The 24,479-nt window shown below is 40.3% G+C and overlaps 1 protein-coding gene across 4 annotated transcripts; it reads right to left on the bottom strand.

Moving 5' to 3' along the window:
• Positions 1–924: 924 nt before the first annotated feature.
• Positions 925–24,479, bottom strand: LOC127001486 (uncharacterized). Of its 4 annotated transcripts, none has more exons than XR_007755310.1 (2): positions 19,568–24,479; positions 925–2,622 (listed from the first exon to the last, which is right to left on the bottom strand). XR_007755310.1 is itself a non-coding variant. In XM_050866045.1 (2 exons), the coding sequence occupies exons 1-2, from the start codon at positions 24,477–24,479 to the stop codon at positions 4,630–4,632; spliced, it is 3,570 nt and encodes a 1,189-aa protein (XP_050722002.1). In that variant the 3' UTR covers positions 925–4,629. The 4 variants fall into 4 exon arrangements, 3 of the variants coding, with proteins under 3 accessions (XP_050722002.1, XP_050722003.1, XP_050722001.1); XM_050866045.1 differs by having other exon boundaries at positions 925–5,593; positions 21,874–24,479; XM_050866046.1 differs by having other exon boundaries at positions 925–5,923; positions 22,204–24,479.

The raw sequence follows: 24,479 nt of genomic DNA, 5'->3' as shown, positions 1-24,479 counted from the left end.
TGCTAAAGCACCTACTGTCACATCATTTTCTTGCATCACTTTGCTAATTTTTTTCTGGACTGTCTTATTCCATCACATTTTATCAAGGCCTGATTTGTAAAAAGAAAAGTATCCTCACATTTTCTATAATCGGATCAGGTACTGGATTTCAAATGTAGTGTCAGTAAGGAAAAAGCATGCCTCTACACTGGGAAGTCAGTCTGCCTATCTGAAACCTTGCATGGCCAGGGGCATCGTCAACAAATAAAATAGCTTTAAAATCACAATAAAGCTGCTTGCTTTTTCACATGTTGCTGGGATTGTCAAACCAATTAGTAGAAATGTTCATGGTCACATATCCTTTTGTGATGGCATATCACATAACATTTAGCATTTGACAGTTTTTGTTTGCCTTGACTTCTTGAAACTGTAAATCACTGCGGGTTTAATCTTGTTGAGCCCGGCTGGTTTTGAGCAGAAGAATAATTGTCTTTGTTTTTTTTTTGCACCAGATGTTTGCTTTCCTTATCTGGATTTGTAGACTTTGGAAACTTTTTTCTAGTATATAGAAGTTTCAAATGCATTGTACACACAATGAAGCCTTTACTCTCCTTCACTTATCTTTTCAGTATGGTTAAGCACCAATGCAGCTGACCAGGATACTTCATTTTCAGAGAAAATTTTGCCCACACAAACACACAAAAAAACATTGCCTGGTAGGACTATCATGAAATGGAAAGGAATCGATGCATATGCAGTAATGGTGGTCAACAGCTCAGTCGCGGTCTGCGAAATGTGAGCATTTTTTTTGTGGAACCTGAACTTTAGTCAGATTTCCACCACACCACCAAATGTAAAATCACGAAACTTGAAATGGTGCGAGTGAAGAGATGAAATATTGTGCTTTCATGAATAATAAAAGAAAAAAGGTTTTAAAAGCTCAAAATTACTTCCCATTTTTATTTACTAATATGGTAATTTATATAATTCAAAAATGCAAATTTCCTGGAAAAAAAAATCAACAATGCTTCCTACAACTCAAAAACAACTGCCTGGTTCCAAATGTTCAGAACGAAACAAAAATACACCACAAAATGTTGTACATACTGTTATAGCCACATAATACTCTGTACCTAAAAGTATAATCATATTTGTATATTCACTCACAATGTTTGCAAAAACTTGTTGTACTTTCTGAAAATAGTAATGTACATCTGCAATAAAGTGTGTGGAGCTAACACTTAAGCCTGGAAACAACTGACATGACAATACACCAATAACTTTACTACAGTGCGTGTCACACTTCCTAATGACATTAATTCAATGAGCTTTCACTTATATAAAGCAATTACAAATTTATAGAAACGTTTCAGGTAACTTACAATAATGTTGATTAGTATACACACAAACACACACACACACACATATATATATATATATATATATATATATATATATATATATATATATATATATATATATATATATATATATATATATATATATATATTTCACCAGTATTCACTAAGGAACTCTGATGAAATTTACCACAGTATATATTGTAGTTTAGGGAGTTAATAACTAAGTAAAGTTTGCACTTCTATTGTGACCTATTCATCATTTGCACGTGTTACATTCAATGTATTTATATGTTAAATTGTGTAGTGTTATATCACCATGAAGCTGAAAAAAAAAAAAAAAAAAAAAAAAAATGAGGAAGCTATGCCCCGCTTTAATAAGCATTTACTAATCTGTGTGTGTGTGTGTGTGTATCTACACCACGGCTTGATCTCATTATCATCGCCAGCAAGTACCCTCCCGATTAGAGCAAGCTCATAGTCTATCTCTGAATATTGCCGGGACTTTCACACACGACACACCCCACTCCCTTGCTCAAGGGGGGACAGTAAACACTGTGGAAAAATTTCAGTGTGTGTGTGTGGTTTGTAATGAGCAAACAATCAGAGGTTGTTGCTTTAAGAAAATACTTAAGATACAGAAAGAAATGTATACATCATATTACTCTCCTCAACTACAAAAACAAACACACAAAGCCTGAGGATTCTTAGGATGCTACAAATTGCCTTATTCAGCCAATTTAATACAATTTGAATGAAATAATAAAAAAATAATAAGTTATCGTAATGAAATTAATCACAATACAGTATAAATTTGATATAATTATCTAATAACAGGGAATGCTCACCTCAAGGTAACTAGCTAGTACATACATGAAAGAAATGTTTGTCTGTGGATGGCTAGAAATACCAAAAGAAATATTTGTTTTCAGACTAAGGTAGACGATCAATGAATGCCTTTTGAAAACAGTTAATGGTGCCCAAGTGCCTCACTGCAACAAAGACATGCTTAACTCTCAGATGTCATAATAAGAGTTTGGTCATTTACTTTTGTGATACCACTTTAGCACAAAGGAAATTTCATTGTGCCCTTGCATACCTGGACCATCATGAAATGACAATTGCTGGGAGCTAATTGGTTTGCCATCCAGTCTTTAGTATTACAACAAAAACATAAACTAATGTAACCTACCTCACACATCCCACCAGAGGGAAAAACCTGCTGTCAAGTACAAAAGCTTGTGACCTATCATTCTATCCCATGATTTTTATGATTCAATTTCACCTTTTGGATTTTGCTACAAATTGTATTCAACTAGTACTGCTGCAAACTGAAGATGTCACTGTGGAAATATCCTCCACATATATTGCAGCTGACAATGTAGTCTACGGCTAAACTTAACCCTTTCACGCACCACGACGCGTTTCGCTGCAAAACGGAATCGTCTACATGGGCTTTTGACTCGAATCGCGTCAAATTTAAAAAAAAAAATTTTTTTATTTTTTTTAATTTGCCAAAAATAAAGTATCTTTCAGAATCGCGTTTAAATTTTTTTGCATCAAAGATCAAAGCTAGACCTATAAAATAAACTAATTGCCAACTCTCTCATGCCGTTGGATGTGAAGTGATAATTGGCTGTGTTTTAGTTGCCTCTCAGCAGGCAGCCTGTGAGCATGACTGTCGTGCCTTTAAATTTTTTTTCAGTTGGTAAACTTCGCTGTTTATTTGCATTTTTTTACATTTTTTTTCTTTCATAAGGCAGAATAATCTCTTCAAAAACCAACGATATATAATACTGCCAGGAAAAAAGAATACTCGTGAGTGAAATCGATAAAATTTTCGCCGCACGGTCACGGTCAGGCCATTCTGCAAGGCCCCCTAGGGAGCTCCAGGCAGATGTTGCAGTGGAAAGAGAAGCTTATTAAACTTTTGATGCGTGAAAGGGTTAAAATTGCAATAATAAATACTGTACTTGATTTGGATTCCTTAGCTTTCCTTGTAGAATTTAATGGTTGCTGTGCTGTCTCTCTTCATATAAACGGTTCATCCACACTTTGCCTCCTGAGTGCCTGCATGACTGCTGAGGTTTTAACCGAGCCAAATGCTTTCTCATTCCTACATACTCCCATATGGTGTGTGTGTGCATGTGTGTGTTTACCAAGCCGTAGTATCCAAGGCCTGAGCTACACCCATGTGATCCTGTCTCAGAATTATATTTTTCCAGTCCAAATCTGTGTCAAGTGTCTCCAGTCTGTGTGCAATTCACCCACGGCCTGATCACAAGCTGGACTCATCATCGCCAGCAAGTACCCTCCCACTTAGAGCAAGGCTCACAAGCCGATCTCTGGGTATTGCTGGGACCTTCACACACCATACACCCCATCCCCCATGCTCAAGATGGGACAGTAACTGCTCCTTGTCAATGGAAAAATCTCGGCCTGAGCGGGGCTCAAACCTCCGCCTGCCAGGCTGTGAAGCCTGCCAGTGCAGACCTTTACGACTGAGCTACAAGAGCAGTGTGTATGTGTGTGTGTGTGTGTGTGTGTGTGTGCGATTTCACTAAAACTTTACCTACTAAAATTTTCAGTAATTTTACAAATCCTAGAATAAAACTAAATTTCATAAAAGTATTACAAGCTCTAGCTAAATACCACCTTTCACTGGCAGTCTTGGGACATATAAGGTCATTACAAATGTAAGATAAATAGTTGCAATTCTGAACAGAATGGAAAAGGTTGTAAATTAAAGTTGGTGATGATAAGTGCTACTTTGAATTTATCTCAGTTGAATGTACTAAAACCCAAACAGGCTGTACTTGCGAGGCCTTTGCCAATTTGGCTGCACTACACAATGGTACCAGTGTACAAAACTGAAAACTTAAATAGCAACCTCTGCAGAGCTATCCAAGGCTGCTAACAGCCCACTCGTGTGACCAATGGTTTCACTATAGATGAACAATTACACTGATGCCAGATTTTACCCACAGCATCAGAAATCCAGAGTACAGAATTGCATCTACTGTATCTTTAACTAACACAACACAAATGGCATTCTTATTAAATGCCATTTTTTAAGATTCTCCATTTACTCACAGAACACATATATGCATATATACTCATGAACCAATCCATGTTCTTTGTGCTCCTTCATCAGAATTTAATGGTGCTGTAAGGCAAACTTTCCTCTTAAGTGACATAATTTATTCATATAGTTTTATTTCTAATTCTGTGAAGGATAACCAGAGATTAGCTCAGTTACCTAAAACATGAGGACTAAGGAAAAAAAGAAACATTAAAACCTTTTGTGCTGCCTGTGGAACCTTCCACTTTGAGGAGCTGAGTGTTGACGCTTCCAAGGGTAGGTCTCCTGTTTCCTGCCAAGGGGCACAAAAGGTTCCTTTTCAGGGTACCTTCTCTCTTCCTCTAAAGGACTTTTTTCTCTTGCTATTGTCTGATTACTCTTGAGCTCCAACAGCTTCAATTCGGTTTCTTTGCTCTCTTCCTCTAGTTTCATTAGCTTCATTTCTACCTTCTGTTCTCGAAGGCGTAACAGATGGATTCGCAGGTCTTCATCATCTACTTCCTCTTCCAACAAGGTTCCTTCAGGCTTCTCTGCATATTTTGTAGAGCTGGATATTTTCACGTCTGTGGTACTTGAAATCTTCCCTGAGGAACCCTTTTTACCACGGATATGTTGGCCACCTCTGTCTTCATTATGTTCTCTCCAGATGCCTTTGGTATTGTGGATCCTCTCCATGCTTTGTCTTCCTGTGTCAAAGGGTACCTCTCTAGAGAATGAATAAAGCCTCTCTTGTTGACTCCCATATTTGTTGCCTTCCACTTCTAAATCATTCTTTCTTGCAGATGTATAGCCATCCACTGAGTGTGGTGAGCAGCTAGGGTATGCATGGGGAGAGTGTTCCCGTGGCACATGACCTTCTCTGTCAGCAAAAAAGGGCTCTCGAGGATAAATATTTTGGTGTTGATTGTCTTCTGACTGAACCGATACTGGTGAGCATCCCCTCTGAAGGGCATCTGCTGACAAAGACCTCTCCCTGCTATGATGAGACCTGATATTCATCATTCCCCTTCCTGTTGGAGACCAATATCTACTGGCTCTTGGTGATAAGGAAACCTCTTCCAAGTATGGTGATCGATCATTCTTCATTTTATAGTCCCTATATTCACTTGGATATAATGCTTCATTTTTCCCTCTGTGATCTGATGATATTCTCTTCACTGGTGACTGGGGAGACCTGTTTCTGATCCTGGGTCTTTGTTTTCCATCACGGAATGATTCAGATCTCATTCTTGTACCAACTGGAGATCTCCCTTTCAATGGTGACCTTCCTCTTGAATGTTGACTTGACCTTGACTGCTCACCTTCAGCAACCTTTCTATCAACACTTACACCAGTGGCTGCACTAACAGATCTTGGCTGCTGCTGTTCTGTTGATCCCCCCTTAACAGTTTTAGAAGGCTTACCTGTGTTAAGTTGCCTAGGAGACCTCCTCCCTGAGCCATCAGTTTGCTTTCCTTTCCCTGGGAGTCTTGGTAACCTGTAACTACCATCTGCTCCTGGCGACCTGACCCTACCAGGGATTCCAGATGACCTGCTCCTTTCAGGTCCAGGAGACTTGCCTCTTCCAGATTTTGAAGACATTTCTGAAGGCAGCTTTCCTTTCTCAGATGCTCCTGGAGAACTCCTTCTACCTACATGTGACTTTCCAGTAGGCCTACCCCTCTCAAGTGGTCTCGATGACTGTCCTCCCAAAGGCCCAGGAGACCTTCCGCCTACAGAGGACACTCCATGTGATGTTCCTTTACCAAGCAGTAGTGGTGACTTTCGTCTTTCAGCTGATGCTGGCGGCCTTTCTCTTCTAAACGGTTCTGGTGATTTTTCTCTTCCTGAATGGGCTGGTAATCTTCCTGGTGACCACCTCCCATGATCCAATAATCTTCCTCTTCCTGGAGATGCCGGTAACCTCTCTCTTCTTGTCGGTCCTGGTGACCTCTCTCGTATCTGATGACCTGGTGACCTTCCTCTCCTAGGTGCAGATGGCTTTACTCTTCCAAGTTCTGGTGATCTTTCTCCTTTGGGAATGCCAGGCCTCTCTTGAGTGCAGGATGATCTCTGTTGTCCAATAGATATAGGCCTTGGTCTTCCAGCAGGGCTAGGTAATCTTCTTCCTGTTGATGGTTCTAACCCTGCATATCCTGGTGATCTTCCCCTCTCTGGTCTAGGAGCCCTGTCTCTTCCTGGTCCAGGTGATCTGCCTTTTCTCCACGGTGATGACCGGTTCCTGGCATTAGGACCAGAGTATTTTCCTCTTGGTACTGTTCCTTGTGACTTCCTTTGTGAGAAGAGAGGTGGAGATTTCCCTCTTGCACCTAGTCCTGGAGATTTTACTTTGCCTGGAGACCTGTGTGACCTAATTCCATGATAGGACCTTGGAGACATCTCCAGGGAATAAGGAGCACTGGGCATAAACATTTCACCTGGGAGTGGCCTCTCTTGGTTCAAGGGGCCTTGATTCAATTCTCGAGGTGCTCCTTGTCCAGAAAATCTTGAAGCTTGATCCTGAAGCTCAGTATATTTATGCCTTCCCAAAGGTTCTGGTGACCTTTCTGTGCTTAGATGAGGCACACTTTTCACATCTCTTGAATGTATGTAAGATGTTTGTGATCTTTCTCTTGCTCCAACTCCTTTCATCTCCCCATAAGGCAATTTATGCCTAAAGCTCACACTTTCACTTTCATTGTCACAAGATCTTGAAAATCTGCTAGAATCCATCAAAGGTTTACTATGGAAAGGTGAAATCCAATCACTTTGTGGTTCATAAAATGTATTGCTGGCACCAATTCTGATTTTGGCATCATCACTCTCCATTACATTTTGTGATAGGTTTGCTTGTTCAGAAATGACAGAGGTATATTGCTCCATATTTCCTCGCCTCTCACTTTCCATTATCGATGGAGACAACCTTGGTCTTTTAGGTTGTACTGTGTCGTGTAGAAGTCGGCCATCTCTGTTGGCATGATTGAAACTCTGTCCTAAGGCCATACTTTCATAGTTTCTTTTAGCACCTTCATTCTGACCACTAGGTAATTCTTCAGCCCATTTCCAAGGTGGATTACCAGTTCTGTCACTCTCTAAACTTTGGCCTTTAGGGCAATCAACTAAAGATTCACCATATGAACCATACCTCATATTTCCATATTTATTACCAGGTCTTTCTCCATAAGTTTCTTTATCAGCAAATGAATTCCCTGAACAGTTCCACTCTGGGTCAATGCTTGCCCTCCTAGGTTCTGTAGTTGGAGGTTGTGTGTACCAGTCATCACATGCAAGAGGGGGTATAACATCAACCCCTTGCTGCTGATTTCCCACTATGCCTTCCTTCTCCAGCAAAAAAGAATCTGTTGGCATATTCATTTTAAGTCTCCAGGTCTTAAGATAATCAAAAGCCTTTGAGCTCTTCTCTTTTGGGTACGATTCTCTGTTTCCAATGGGCCTCATCCCAATGCCAGTCGGGTGTCCAGGGGAGGTAGTGAGACTAGGTGTCAGAATGTGACTTGGGCCAGGAGTTATTACAGACCCATGGCGGCTTTGGGCTGACAATAGTTCCAAGTTCTTCTTTAAAGAGTTGTTCTTTGGTAATGTACCTAAAAACTCTTGTTTGGCACTCTCATTTTCTTCTAAAATATAGTTTCTACCTGACCTCATGTTTTCATGGGAATTCATAAATTTGGACTGAGTGCCAATATCTTTAAAAGAATCTGCATCATTTGATCGTCTGTGATTATAATCATATGCAACTGTACTGGACCTGGGCTCCAGGTGATCCTGTGGTGGCATGTTATACATTCTTGAGTTTTCTTGCAGTCTATTACCTGACTCCATTCTTGAGTCTTGATGTACCCTGACCTCCCTCTGCAGCTGAGTGCCTCCATGTGGCCTATCAGGGATTCTTCCACTTCCCTGCACTTCTGACACATTAAATATTCTTGGGGGCGAGTAATTCTGCTCCAGTCCTGATTCCATAAGCAATCTTGAGTCTTGCATTCTAAAGCCTTCACGCTGTCGTGAAGTTTCCTGAATCTGGGAATCTTTATATGGTCGGGATGCATCCACCATCCTTGAATTTTCAGATCTCCATTCATTGCCTTGAGGTCTGTTGCTCCCATATAACTTTGAGCTCCCCAGCATTCTGCCACCTCTATGCATGAAGTTATCCATGTGTTATAAACTTTTGTAGAATTCCAAATGATGATATCATACAAGAATAAGCAATTTCAAGAAAGGTTCAATTAAACCACTCATCAATTACTTTTCAATTCACCAGTAATATGCAGGTAATATAAATATACCTTAAGATGATGTTTTCATTTCCTGGTTATTGATATATGTGTATATATAAATATACATACATGTTTTCTCTCCCAATTATTATGCAATACTGCCATGCCTTTTTCACAGGTCCAATCACTGAGTTATGTTATTTCTTCATTCCATTCCATAGGTAATTGATGACTCACTTGTGCAACCTGGAAGAAAGTGATGGTCAAGTAAGAGGATTGAATGCTCCAAGAAATTCACTTTGAAAGATGACACTGCAACTGTCAAGTTTCACATTCAGCACATGAAACCTTAAGTAACCTGGAATGCTCTGTTTCTGATTAAGATTAGCTTATATAGCTTCACAATAATACCTTCACAGCATTGAAAATTATCAATGGGACCATCAGAACATTGGCTTATTTCTTCACACGAAAAAAAAATAATAATAATGATAAAGAAAAGATAATTGAGAGGGAGCATTCGGACCCCTCACTGATGTAATAGCATACAATGCTCTATATGTACATTGTGGGTAAGAAATCAACAATTACATAGTGCCTGAAAACAAAGATAAATAAACTAAACACAGAAGGTTAAAGAATCTGCTTTCATTAATTACCAGTATGGTATCTCCAGAAAATAGAAAATATAGTAATAATGAGCCCTCTCACATACACAATAAACTCCCTGAGTCTGTGTTGCTTTCAGACAAAAAATGATCAAGCAATAATATTGAACTTCACATTGCTCACTTCACACACATACATACCATCAGATATATACGTACATACACTGAAAAAATAATTCATGTAAAAATTAAAGAAAAAATATACATACAGGCAAACTTGTTATTATTATGCTTGTTATATTTCTACTCACTCATCCATATGCAAGTGAACACTGAAGGATTCTTCAGCATCAGTGAAAGAGCAGCGAGAGTAATTATGAAGCTAAGCAAATGATACCTACTTAATACTCCAGACTTATGTACCAAGTTTACCAACATCAACTAATAATGAAAATAAAGTAGAAAAAATGTTGACAGATGTCAAAGTAACAATGCAAAGCACAAAACCCACTTTTCAATATCCAAAGGGACCAAAAATGTTGGTGAAACAGCAATTACCCATTTTGGAATAGATAATAGAAGAGAAGATAAATCTGACAACTTTGAAGAAAATAAACAGGCTTATTTATGAACACATTTTTTGCAAAAGTGAAACCAGGGTCTTGAAAACCTGTGACAGAGACCATAAATTATTTTGACTGACTTTATTCTTACTGATAAATAGGACATAGTAAAGGACGCAACAGTACCAAAAATAGTTAAATTTCCAGTGACCATCAATAAGCAAGATGTGAAGTAGGTTCAAGTGTAAGACGGGGAAAAGATAGAGTAAGAGGCATCCCAATATTCTTGGAGTAAGGGAGAAGATAGAAGATTCTAACTTTAACATTAATGTGAAACTTTCAACTGTATTTACACTAAGCTACACAACTGCCGAATTACTTTTATTTTCATTCATTCACTTCATTACTATAAACAGTCACGGTAATGATTACGTTCTACCTGATCCTAAATTTATCTAACTTATTTTCACTACTGGAAACCCTATCATCTCACTTTCATACATAACCACTTTATCAACATTTCCTATGCCATTTAAAAACTTTGATCAGGTGTATGATTTTCCTGAATACAAATAATGCTGCATTATTCTATTTCTTTGAGATATTCTTTTGAGACCTTAAATAAGCTTTCTTTTTCTCGTCTGCATAGATCATGGACTTTATGATCATTCTGTAATAATGGAACCAGACCTTAAGAGCATAATAAAGGTATAGATCAACTAATGCCAAATACAATTAAGGATAAATTCGGGACTCCTGTTACCGACATTTCGAAAAATTAAACCCTAAAACCTAAAACCCTTGTATCTGCAAGGAATAAAGTCATTCATTCCTGGGTCACAGGTCTTAAGCCATTTAGCTCATTGACAGCTTTCATTACTTTACTCTACTGGCTTATGAATCAAACCAGTAAATGAGATGGTCTGCAGCTTTACAGTGCACAAGGATTTAAAGTATTATCACTGAGATAATCAACAGCAGCAGGACAGTGCCTAATCATTAAATTCTGCATTTTTGTCCAACCTAACTGGTGTAATTTTCTACTTGAACTTTATACTGTATATTATGCAAATTTTGGGTGGTGACCATTAACCTCTCACAATTCACAGTTTGTTAACTGCAAAATATTCATAAACTTGTGTTTACAGTTCTTCTCTCTCTCTCTCTCTCTCTCTCTCTCTCTCTCTCTCTCTCTCTCTCTCTCTCTCTCTCTTCTCTCACCAGCACTGATTATAAAGACAATATATATGTCAAGTAAAAAATACTTGCCTGGTAGTTAGTCTGTACCTTTCCAGGTTGCTCAGCTATTGAGATCTCCTGTCTGTAATAAGAAAGGATTTACACTAAGTACATTTAACTTAAGTGCATGGCATGAACATTTCTTCAACAACATGATAAAAACCCATTCTTTAATGGCATGGCTACAAACATTTCTAATAATTCACTGCTTACTTATACCTAACTGTGATAAACAATAAAAGGGCTAAGTACTGAAAACGGGATCTTCAAGGGTGATTTTTTTAAGAGAAAAAAAGAAAAAAAAGGCATCTAATTTTCACAGCAGCATTCATTTTACAGGAAAACCCCTCAAGTTGGCATTACTTAAATCAAAATTAGATATACAGGTAATTCTCCATTTACGCGAGTTTGGCTTACACTTTTTTTAAATAACGCGGGTCCCAAAATCCAAATAAATGTTTAATTTATACATTTTTTCCACTTCTACACAATATTTTATGGATTGGCCACCAGATGTCTCACGCAACTGGACTCACACTGCGCCACGGCCACACAGCTGAGCTCAGTTCTTTCCGCGCGCCACTTGAACAGCAATACAGTACCCACGCTGCCACGCTACTCAACAACAACACCACCCTCGCTGCTGTGTTACCACGAGGGGAAGGGCAGCCAGAGGAGGAACCACGAAAGGGAGAGGAGTCAGAGTGATACAGTAGGCAATAAAGGTACAAACCTACCTCTTGTTTGATTTACATTGTTTTTTATTTACGCGACCTCTTCAAGGACACAATACCTACTCGCGTAAATCGAGTTACCTGTATAAGCACACACAAAAAAAGAATGTATAGGATACAAGTTGAAAAAAATCACAGGAAACCCTTGCTTTTACACACCTTGATATAACAAATTTCAGCTCTGACAAACTTTTTGGGACAGTCTAATGTATGCAAGGATTTACAGAACAAGTTCAGTTAGCTCAGGGCTTGGTTCAGTAGTCAGCATGTACAAGTAGCCAATTTATAATGATGCAATTTACAACCACTCACACTTGTGGCCAAGCCAATAATAATAGTACCATAATACAGTAAAAGTCCATTAATCCTAAATGCAGGGGGTTACAGACCTTCCAGATTAGCATATTTTCCAGATTACCAGGAGGGGACCTCAAAATATTCAAAACAACTCCATCCCCAGACATTTACCACACTTGGTCCAGCAATCACCAATATTCAGTACCTGCCCCAGACTTTTATCATACATTATAAGGCATATTAAAGCATCATACTAACCCCTAAAGGACGGGCTAGAGGGTGATTTTGTGTTCACAGAGCGTGTGCCGTGTAGATAAAATTTGGCTAAAAAATAAAGTAGAGAGGAAGACCCAGAAAGGTGTCTTGCAGGACACCCAAAGAAACAGGGGCAGTGTCACACGAAGACATGAGGGAAGGAAGAAGGGGAAGAAGGGAAAGAGGGAAGGAAGGGGAAGGAAAGAAGGGAAGGAAGGAGGGAAGGGAAAAAGGGAAGGAGACCTGGGGATACTAGTCAGTAATGACTTTTCACCCACTGAGCACACTGACAATATCACAAGGACGGCCAGCAGGACGACCGGATGGATACTCCGCACCTTTCAGACGAGGGAACCCAAACATCTCCTCCCGCTCTGGAATTCCCTGGTGTTGTCGAAAATGGATTACCTGTGCCAGCTGTGGTCCCCACACAAAATTTACAATATCAAGCGACTGGAACAGACACAAAGGGCCATCATAAGGAAGCTAAACTCAATGAAAAACTTGAGTTACTGGGACAGGCTCAAGACTCTGCAACTCTACTCCTTCCAAAGACGAAGAGAGAGATACTACATAATTTACACTTGGAAAATCATGGAGAAGCAAGTGCCAAACCCATCACTGCAAACTGAAGGAGGGATTACAGGCCAGACAGCCCCCGATTTGGCCACAACTGCTCCAGAACATCCACTGAAGCAGCCAGTCAACGTCTAAGGTCGATATATGCCGCCAACTTTACCAATGAGGGACAAAGACTATTCAACTGGGTAAAGATTCGTTTTATTGACGTTGCTCAAACTTGGACAAGAACATTTCAATTCTGGGTGTTTTTTGATGCTGTTTATCATGGAGGTAGTATTTTTCTCCGGAAATAACTAAATGATTGACTTTTCAATGCCTTCTGTGGATCTGCCGCCGCAGCCACAAAATAGCTCGCAGAGGTTCAGCTTGAGGGACCCGTGGGGAATCGGGTGGTTTGAGTGGAGGAGCATATTTAAGCTACTCCAACTGAACTTAACCTAACCTAACCTCTAATGGGGGGGCTTCCCCCTTCCTAACCAGGGGGGGCGACCCCCCCACATGTATATGCGACTTATTTCTGCAAGGAGGTATTTCTCGCAACACCAACTGGACCGCCGTGGCGGCCGCCACCAGAGGAGGCTATGCTTTCGTGAATATCATCCCCTATTTTCAACAATCAAAAAAGTCCTTGATTTAAAAACCTTTTCCATGATTGTTGAACATTTGTAGAATAGATAGGTATGTGAAGAGCTATAGTCTGTTGAGAGCATGAAGGCAGTTCAGGGTGGAGCTGGTATCGTCAGTTACCTCTAGCCATACTGCCAAATCAACCTTCATACATGCATCTCTCTTATTTCCCACCCATGTGCTATTTGAAAGTGATATTTTATATATTCTGTACATAGTAAAGGAAGCTACATAGTACAATGAGTGTCAATGTTTAGGATTATAACAAGGATTTGTGTAAATTCTATGACTTGTGGCAGATTTTTTCCCATGTTGCCACGTTGTGGTGGTGGTGGTCGGTGTGTCCCCCTAGGTCCTTCCCCCAGGTCGAGAGGGGGAGAGAGAGAGATAAACAGGTCGGTTGTGGGTGGGTAGGCCGGGAGAGAGTGCTAATCTGATAATTGGCGGTCAAACTGGCAGCGCTGCACTCATAGGTATTCTGGAATCTGCCACACCTTGAACTGCCTTCATGCTCTGAACAGACTATAGTGATGTTTCATAAGGCAGGTAATGAAATACTGGCACGTTAATAAAATTAATCTTAACCTTCAATTGCCTGCAGAGGGACACTTCTAACTGCAGCACGGAGACCTTCAAGAGAAAATTGGACCTGTTTCTGCAGGGGATCCCTGATGAGCCCCCTACCCTACACGCGACGACCCCAAGGGGGGCAGAGAGTAACTCTCTCCCTGACCAGCTGAGCCACATTAGGAGTGGAGCACAGTGTAGGGGCGGTGGACTCCCAAGTCGACCGTGGTGAACATTACCTAAACTACAACAAAACAAGGAAGGAAGGTCAGTGGCTACTAGCGATGACGTCCACAGGCAAGCCATGACAGCAACCTCCCGCGAAGTTCTCCTCCAACAGTTTTATATCTAGGTGTCCTTCGTTTCAATCAATAAATAAATAAAAACACCCGTGTATGATAAAGGTGGCCAGTCATGGGGAAGGCCGCACGTCGCTGCCGCACATTGGTCGTTTCACGCTGAAAAAAATACCACCCAGGCTCATCACGTCTCTCAAGAAACTCACGATGTTCAGTAGTTACTTTCTCAACGGTGCAGGGCAGGGATGAACGCATGGAGCCAGCACAGGGCGGTAAAATGTGAGGGCGTCTCGGTATATCCACACGTTATGGCGGCGGCCTTTCCTCCCTCCCCCAGCTCTGCCAGATTATCGTACTCTGAGCATAGTATTTACCAGTTTTTGACGCGTAACTATTGCCAAGAAACATCAGGAATTAACTATTTTAACGATAAATATAAAGGAATCTCGTTATTTGGACCCAGGAGACAGTTTTTGGGTCGGAAGTTGGTAAATATGAGGCAGAGTACGACAATCTGGCAGAGCAGCAGATGATGAAGATAGTGGATTATAGTGGGGAAAGATTGATTAAGATAAATAGATTGATTGATTGATTGATTGATAGTTTATTGTTGCAGGTAAACAACAAGGGAGAAGGGAGGTTGATGGTTTACCTATTTGTATTATACAGGCCCTGTGCTCAAGCTCAGATAGTCCTGTGTCCTAATTTTTATGTCCAAATTTCTCCTTCATTTTATGGACGACACTGCTTGGCCGCTTCAATAATGTCTTTTTGTCAACCCCAAAACTATCTCAACAACACAAATGACGATATTCAACCACGCTCATTGTCAGAATTTTTATTAGTGATATGCTTTACAAGAACGGAAGGGATAAATAAAGGAGTCTGAAGGATGCTTGCATGTATTCTCGCATTTCAGAATAATTATCGCACATATCTGTCGATCCACTCTCCTCCTGTATAGAATGGATGACGATAAAAAGAAATCTTAGTGTTATATTGCACCAGTTTCCTAGCTTGATAGGAGTAAAAAATAAATAAATAAATAAATCGGTCTTTAGCTGTTGGCAAAGTACCGTATGCGCGGTTGCCCAACTCATTTTTTTCATCTATGAAGCCCTAATTATCAGCAGCATCAGCACTGCAATAAATATATATAAAATTGAATTACTTGAATAACGTTTTCACATTCTAGGCTACATTAATTCTCGATGTAGTCTCAGCTTATGCCATCGTTCGCGTTATAAATATTATCTACTGATGCCACGTGTTCATTTTTACAATACTGGGGAATCTGAAGTACCCACGAAAATGATTCCCCTATAAAAGAGAAGAATAGAGAAATAAGATATCAGAAAAGAATTATTTATCTTGATTATTCGAACGTACGTACCTTCCTTGAAAAAAAATAAATAAATAAATAAAAAGTCGTTCGATCAGGCTTTCTATTATATATCTCATCCCGAACTATCATGCTCTTGCTGTAGCCTACAAGTGACCCGTTTGAGACATGATGTAGCCCTAATATATACACTCATCTCATATATATATATATATATATATATATATATATATATATATATATATATATATATATATATATATATATATATATATATATATATATATATATTTTATTCGATTTTTCTACCCTTTCGAGTAGGTTTTTGAGCCCGGTCACTTATTACAAAATATAGCCCTCTCATTTTGCCGTCGATTGATGCCAAAAACATTTCTGTAGCCCCAGAAATAAGTGAGTTATGACGATTCGCACCAAAGCGGTTGATTTTCCAAAATTCGCTGCTTAATGACAAGGGCGCCGCAAAATCAAGAGAGTCCGCCGTCCATTACTTGAGATATTACTGCCTACACTCGTTTTTCTTAGGCTACTGAGAACATATATTTGGATCATCACTATTGGTGACAAAATGAGGGTCAAAAGTAGCTCTTATGTGTGACTTAATAGTTGTGTGCAGTATCTCTTATATTTATTTAATATCACTACAACAAGGTATCCTCCAGGATTTCAATTTAAATTCATCTAAAATTAAAAATCTAGGAAAGAAAACATCTACTGTGTTATAATTTTATAAAAATATGGATCATACACAATATATACAATACAAATTGTGGTTCAATATTGGATTGGATTATAGACTCTTTGACGGAGAGAAATGAGAATAGTAATTAGGAATAATCATGCTGGATGGAAGTGACTAGTGGAGTCCCCCAAGGATCAGTGTTGGCTCCCATTGTTTGTAATATATATTAATGACATAACAGAAGGGGTGACAAGCTATATGAATATGTTTGCTGATGATGCTAAAATAATGAGGTGAGTGGCTAATGAATAAGACTGTGCAGCCCTGCGCCAAGATCTCGACAGAATAAGCGAATGGTGACGCAAATAGGAAATGACATTCAATAGAGAAGTTTTGTGTGATGGAGTTTGGTAAGAGCAGTAGACGAATATCAGGGAACTACTCTCTGAGTAATGAAAGAATCATTAAAAAAACTGAAGAAAGAGATCTGGGAGTGATCATAACAGACAAGTTATCCTTTGGAAAACATATAGACCGGATAACTGGGGAAACATACAATCTTCTTAGAAACACAAAAGCAGCATTTACATATTTAGATGAAGAAATGGTGAAGAAACAAATAACATCGATGATACGTCCAAGACTGGAATACGCATCATTAGTGTGGTCACCTAGATTGAAGAAAGAAATTAGAAAGTTGGAAAGAATACAAAGAGCAGCGACTAAATTACCGGAAACTCTGAGAGAACATACTCATGAAGAAAGACTGGAGAAATTGGGACTAACAACACAGGAGAGAAGAGAGAGAGGGGACCTAATAGCATTGTACAGGAAACAAGTGGGATTGGAGAAATTGGACAGGGAAGACCTAGTGGTACGTGACAGAAGTGTGACAAGAGGCAATGGTAAGAAATTGAAGAAGAGCGACTGTAGGAGAGACATCAAGAAATACAGTTTTCCATACAGAAGCATAACAACATGGAACGGACTTGACGAGGAGACTGTGTGTGCAAAAACGATTTATGAATTTAAAGCCAAACTGGATAATAAGCGTTATGGAGACGGGACAGCACGAGTCTAGTATGGCTCTTTTCCTGTATTTCACAACTAGGTAAATACACACATAATATATATATATATATATATATATATATATATATATATATATATATATATATATATATATATATATATATATATATATATATATATATATATATATATATATATATATATATGTTAAATTGTGTAGTGTTATATCATTATGAAGCAGAAAAAGAAAAAGATGAGGAAGCTATGGAGAAATTAGCAATGGTCATTAATGTTAGAAAATTAAATGACTATATAGTTACAAGTACCATATAAAATGCCCCGATTTAATAAGCATTTACTATTTCGTGTGTGTGTGTGTGTGTGTGTGTGTGTGTCTACACCATGGCCTGATCTCATCATCATCGCCAGCAAGTACCTTCCCGATTAGAGAAATTCATAGACTATCTCTCAATATTGGCAGGACTTTCACACACAACACACCCCACTTTCTTGCTCAGAGGGGGACAATAAACACTCAGTGGAAAAATATCAGTGTGTGTGTGTGTGTGTGTTTGTATTTACCTGGTTGTGACATACGGGAAAAGAGCTACACTCGCACTGTCCCGTCTCCATATCCTCTCTTATCCAACTTTTCCTTAAAATCATGAATGTTTCTTGTACAAACCACCTCCTCCTCCAGTCTATTCCATAGCTCAATGCTTCTGTTTGGGAAGCTAAACTTTTTCACATCAGAAATCGTGTGTATGTGTGTGTGTGTATTTACCTAGTTGTGAAATACAGGAAAAGAGCCGTACAAGGCTCATGCTGTCCCGTCTCCATAACGCTTATTATCCAGTGTGTGTGTGTGTGTGTGTGTGTATTTACCTATTTGTAGTCTACAGGGCCCGAGCTAAGCTCTAATAGTCCCGTCTCCATATCTACATTTATCCAACCTTTCCTTCATTTGATGCACACTGCTCACCTCCACCACTTCTTCCCACAAGCTGTTCCAGGTGTTAACACTTCTATGTGGAAAACTAAACTTTTTCAAGCCACTCAAACAGGTTCCTTTATTAAGATTTTTTCCATGTCCTCTCAGCCCCTGCATTCTTGCAGTGTGTGTGTGTGTGTCTGTGTGTGTGTGTGTGTGTGTGTGTGTGTATGTGTGGTTTGTAATGAGCAAACAATCAGAGGTTGTTGCTTTAAGAAAATACTAAAGATACAGAAAGAAATGTATACATCATATTACGCTCCTTGACTACAAAAACAAACACACAAAGCCTGAGGATTCTTGGGATGCTACAAATTGCCTTATTCAGCAAACTTAATACAATTTGAATGAAATTCAAAATAATAAGTTATCATAATGAAATAAATCAAAATACAGTATAAATTTGATATAATTATCTAATAACAGGGAATGTTCACCTCAAGGTAATTAGCTAGTACAAATAAGAAATAAATGTTTGTCTGTGGATGGCTAGAAATATCAAAAGAAATAATTGTTTCCAGACTAAGGTAGACGATCAATGAATGCCTTTTAAAACAGTTAACCTGGTAGCAGCGGGGACCATGTTTCTTAATGGTCCCTCTAAGTGAGAAAATGAGAAAAAAATCATCACTCACACAAACCATTTCATAATATATATCAAAGCATTTGTGATCAGTTTATGTATCATCTATTTTTGGGGGTTTATATCATGGCACAAATTTGACCCATCACTGCTAAACGGTAAAGCCACAAATTTGGCCCGTCGCTGCTACCGAGTTAATGGTGCCCAAGTGCCTCACTGCAACAAAGACATGCTTAACTCTCAGATGTCATAATAAGAGTTTGGTCATTTACTTTTGTGATACCACTTTAGCACAAAGGAAATTTCATTGTGCCCTTGCATACCTGGACCATCATGAAATAACAATTGCTGGGAGCTAATTGGTTTGCCATCCAGTCTTTAGTATTACAACAAAAACATAAACTAATGTAACCTACCTCACACATCCCACCAGAGGGAAAAACTTGCTGTCAAGTACAAAAGCTTGTGACCTATCATTCTATCCCATGATTTTTATGATTCAATTTCACCTTTTGGATTTTGCTACAAATTGTATTCAACTAGCACTGCTGCAAACTGTAGATGTCACTGTGGAAATATCCTCCACATATATTGCAGCTGACAATGTAGTTATCATGAATTCCCCATGCCAAGAATAGCCGAGAGTGGAAATTTCCATGGAAGTCCACGGCATTTTATTTAGGAACAAGCGAGACGTGGGCGGAGCTTATCAAATACTTATTATTGCCTATTACTGCCAATTCTGAAATATTTGTGGGACCCATGACCCATTATTACTTAGTGCATTGTGTTAGGGTATTAATAAATAATAACCCATAGCCGTAAGGGCGTTAGATAAAGTGCAATCCAGAACGTAAGAAGTCAGTTGTGGCGAGTGTTGGCATCTTGACCGACGGTCCTGGGTCGCCGATTTGATACTCTGGTTTGTCAGAAAAGAAGCTCTCCATAACTCTCTAGTAACGATGCTATTGTTCCCAACTCTGGGGCTAACTTTTCTCCTAACTTCATATCATCCACTGACTCTGTCTGTATAGGAGAGACAGTGAGAGGAGCCTCGTCATCCTCATCATCATTTATTACTAACGCCGCTCCCACATCTACGATCTGAGGTTGAAAATAAAGAGCTTTAACTAACTTCGGACACCTCACCTTATCATCATCATACCCACTTTCTCGCAAGCAACCTGCGGCTGCTTCTGGCCCGTAGTACTGTTTCAACATGTTGATGTAGAAACGTTTAGGGTGTCCATCAACCATGACAACGTAACTAACGTCATTGACCTTCTCCTGAACCTCGTAAGGTCCCTTCCACTGAGCTATCAGCTTGTTGCTCGCTGTGGGAAGCAAAACTAGGCACTGTTCTCCTACAGTGAGCCTACGCAACTTGACCTTCCGTTCGTATAAACTTTTCTGTATTTGTTTTGCTTTGAGTAACACCTCCTTTGCAATGTTGCAGGTCTCTCTCAACCTGTTACCTAAATCTAACACGTATTGGTACGTGTTCTTGACGGTCGGGTCCGGAACATCGTCATCCCACAGTTCTCTCAATAACTGAAGCGGGCCCCTAACGGAACTTCCATGCATTAGCTGGAATGGGGAGAATCTTGTACAACTCTGTGGAGCTTCTCTGTATGCGAACAACAAAGGAGCAAGGTACCTGGGCCATTCCTTCGGCTGTTCAGCAACCATGTGTTTAAGAATTTTCTTAAGTGTGCTGTTTAAACTTTCACACAGTCTGTTCCCAATGGTATGGTAGGGCGTGATACATAACCCTTTACAAGCTAGCAAACAGAGCACTTCCTCCATCATCGCTTTGGTGACCTGAGTACCTCGATCACTCAGTATTTGTTTGGGTATGCCTACTCGGCAAAATACGGTCATGAGAGCTTCAGCCACAGTTTGCGTCTCAGTATTCTTGAGCGGCACTGCTTCTGCCCAACGCGTGGCAAAATCTACCAGCGTAAGGATATATCTGGAGCCATCGCTGGCTCGGGGCTCTATTGGCCCCACCAAATCTACCGCTACTCTCTCAAAAGGAGAGTCAATGATGGGCATTGGCTGTAAGTGAGCAGGCTTTGTCATTCCCTTATTTTTAGCCTCTTGACATACATCGCAAGACTTCACAAATCTAGCTACCTCCTGGCCAATCCCTGGCCAGTAAAAATATGCTTCTACACGAGCTAACGTTACTGCTTTTCTCATGTGACCGCCTAGAGCAATGCTATGAGCTAACTTCAGAACAGCCTCTCTGTATTTCGCAGGCACAACTAACTGCACTTTCCTTTCACCAGAAGGAGAGATAAGCTGCCTATATATCAACCCACGCTGCTTGATAAAATTGACACGGTCGTCATTCAGCTGAAGGACACTGTTTTCCTGTAGACGATTGCGCACGCCGTACAGTGTGGTGTCACTCTCCACCTCCTTCCTGAAGTCATCGCTGTTAGTGAAATCTTCAGATGTAACCATGAGAGGCGTAACAGTACTCTTACACTTAGCAGATGCTCGTTTTTTGGCAGCAAAACAGGGCTCTTGAGGATAAATATTTTGGTGTTGATTGTCTTCTAACTGAACCGATACTGGTGAGCATTCCCTCTGAAGGGCATCTGCTGACAAAGACCTCTCCCTGCTATGATGAGACCTGATATTCATCATTCCCCTTCCTGTTGGAGACCAATATCTACTGGCTCTTGGTGATAAGGAAACCTCTTCCAAGTAAGGTGATCGATCATTCTTCATTTTGTAGTCCCTATATTCACTTGGATATAATGCTTCATTTTTCCCTCTGTGATCCTTCACTGGTGACTGGGGAGACCTGTTTCTGATCCTGGGTCTTTGTTTTCCATCACGGAACGATTCAGATCTCATTCTTGTACCAACTGGAGATCTCCCTTTCAATGGTGACCTTCCTCTTGAATGTTGACTTGACCTTGACTGCTCACCTTCAGCACCCTTTCTATCAACACTTACACCAGTGGCTGCACTAACAGATCTTGGCTGCTGCTGTTCTGTTGATCCCCCCTTAACAGTTTTAGTAGGCTTACCTGTGTTAAGTTGCCTAGGAGACCTCCTCCCTGAGCCATCAGTTTGCTTTCCTTTCCCTGGGAGTCTTGGTAACCTGTAACTACCATCTGCTCCTGGCGACCTGACCCTACCAGGGATTCCGGATGACCTGCTCCTTTCAGGTCCAGGAGACTTGCCTCTTCCAGATTTTGAAGACATTTCTGAAGGCAGCTTTCCTTTCTCAGATGCTCCTGGAGAACTCCTTCTACCTACATGTGACTTTCCAGTAGGCCTACCCCTCTCAAGTGGTCTCGATGACTGTCCTCCCAAAGGCCCAGGAGACCTTCCGCCTACAGAGGACACTCCATGTGATGTTCCTTTACCAAGCAGTAGTGGTGACTTTCGTCTTTCAGCTGATGCTGGCGGCCTTTCTCTTCTAAACGGTTCTGGTGATTTTTCTCTTCCTGAATGGGCTGGTAATCTTCCTGGTGACCACCTCCCATGATCCAATAATCTTCCTCTTCCTGGAGATGCCGGTAACCTCTCTCTTCTGGTCGGTCCTGGTGACCTCTCTCGTATATGATGACCTGGTGACCAACCTCTCCTAGGTGCAGATGGCTTTACTCTTCCAAATTCTGATGATCTTTCTCCTTTGGGAATGCCAGGCCTCTCTTGAGTGCTGGGTGATCTCTGTTGTCCAGTAGATATAGGCCTTGGTGCTCGAGGTGCTCCTTGTCCAGAAAATCTTGAAGCTTGATCCTGAAGCTCAGTATATTTATGCCTTCCCAAAGGTTCTGGTGACCCTTCTGTGCTTAGATGAGGCACACTTTTCACATCTCTTGAATGTATGTAAGATGTTTGTGATCTTTCTCTTGCTCCAACACCATTCATCTCCCTATAAGGCAATTTATGCCGAAAGCTCACACTTTCACTTTCATTGTCACAAGATCTTGAAAATCTGCTAGAATCCATCAAAGGTTTACTATGGAAAGGTGAAATCCAATCACTTTGTGGTTCATAAAATGTATTGCTGGCACCAATTCTGATTTTGGCATCATCACTCTCCATTACATTTTGTGATAGGTTTGCTTGTTCAGAAATGACAGAGGTATATTGCTCCATATTTCCTCGCCTCTCACTTTCCATTATCGATGGAGACAACCTTGGTCTTTTAGGTTGTACTGTGTCGTGTAGAAGTCGGCCATCTCTGTTGGCATGATTGAAACTCTGTCCTAAGGCCATACTTTCATAGTTTCTTTTAGCACCTTCATTCTGACCACTAGGTAATTCTTCAGCCCATTTCCAAGGTGGATTACCAGTTCTGTCACTCTCTAAACTTTGGCCTTTAGGGCAATCAACTAAAGATTCACCATATGAACCATACCTCATATTTCCATATTTATTACCAGGTCTTTCTCCATAGGTTTCTTTATCAGCAAATGAATTCCCTGAACAGTTCCACTCTGGGTCAATGCTTGCCCTCCTAGGTTCTGTAGTTGGAGGTTGTGTGTACAAGTCATCACATGCAAGATGGGGCATAACATCAACCCCTTGCTGCTGATTTCCCACTATGCCTTCCTTCTCCAGCAAAAAAGAATCTGTTGGCATGTTCATTTTAAGTCTCCAGGTCTTAAGATAATCAAAAGCCTTTGAGCTTTTCTCTTTCGGGTACGAATCTCTGTTTCCAATGGGCCTCATCCCAATGCCAGTCGGGTGTCCAGTGGAGGTAGTGAGACTAGGTGTCAGAATGTGACTTGGGCCAGGAGTTTTTACAGACCCATGGTGGCTTTGGGCTAACAATAGTTCCAAGTTCTTCTTTAAAGAGTTGTTCTTTGGTAATGTACCTAAAAACTCTTGTTTGGCACTCTCATTTTCTTCTAAAATATAGTTTCTACCTGACCTCATGTTTTCATGGGAATTCATAAATTTGGACTGAGTGCCAATATCTTTAAAAGAATCTGCATCATTTGGTCGTCTGTGATTATAATCATATGCAACTGTACTGGACCTGGGCTCCAGGTGATCCTGTGGTGGCATGTTATACATTCTTGAGTTTTCTTGCAGTCTATTACCTGACTCCATTCTTGAGTCTTGATGTACCCTGACCTCCCTCTGCAGCTGAGTGCCTCCATGTGGCCTATCAGGGATTCTTCCACTTCCCTGCACTTCTGACACATTAAATATTCTTGGGGGTGAGTAATTCTGCTCCAGTCCTGATTCCATAAGCAATCTTGAGTCTTGCATTCTAAAGCCTTCACGCTGTCGTGAAGTTTCCTGAATCTGGGAATCTTTATATAGTCGAGATGCATCCACCATCCTTGAATTTTCAGGTCTCCATTCATTGCCTTGAGGTCTGTTGCTCCCATATAACTTTGAGCTCCCCAGCATTCTGCCACCTCTATGCATGAAGTTATCCAT

This window comes from Eriocheir sinensis, chromosome 21, assembly GCF_024679095.1.
Source record: "Eriocheir sinensis breed Jianghai 21 chromosome 21, ASM2467909v1, whole genome shotgun sequence".
Classification (NCBI taxonomy): domain Eukaryota; kingdom Metazoa; phylum Arthropoda; class Malacostraca; order Decapoda; family Varunidae; genus Eriocheir; species Eriocheir sinensis.
Note: the sequence above shows the minus strand (reverse complement) of the source record. Positions and strands in the feature narration are given on the sequence as shown.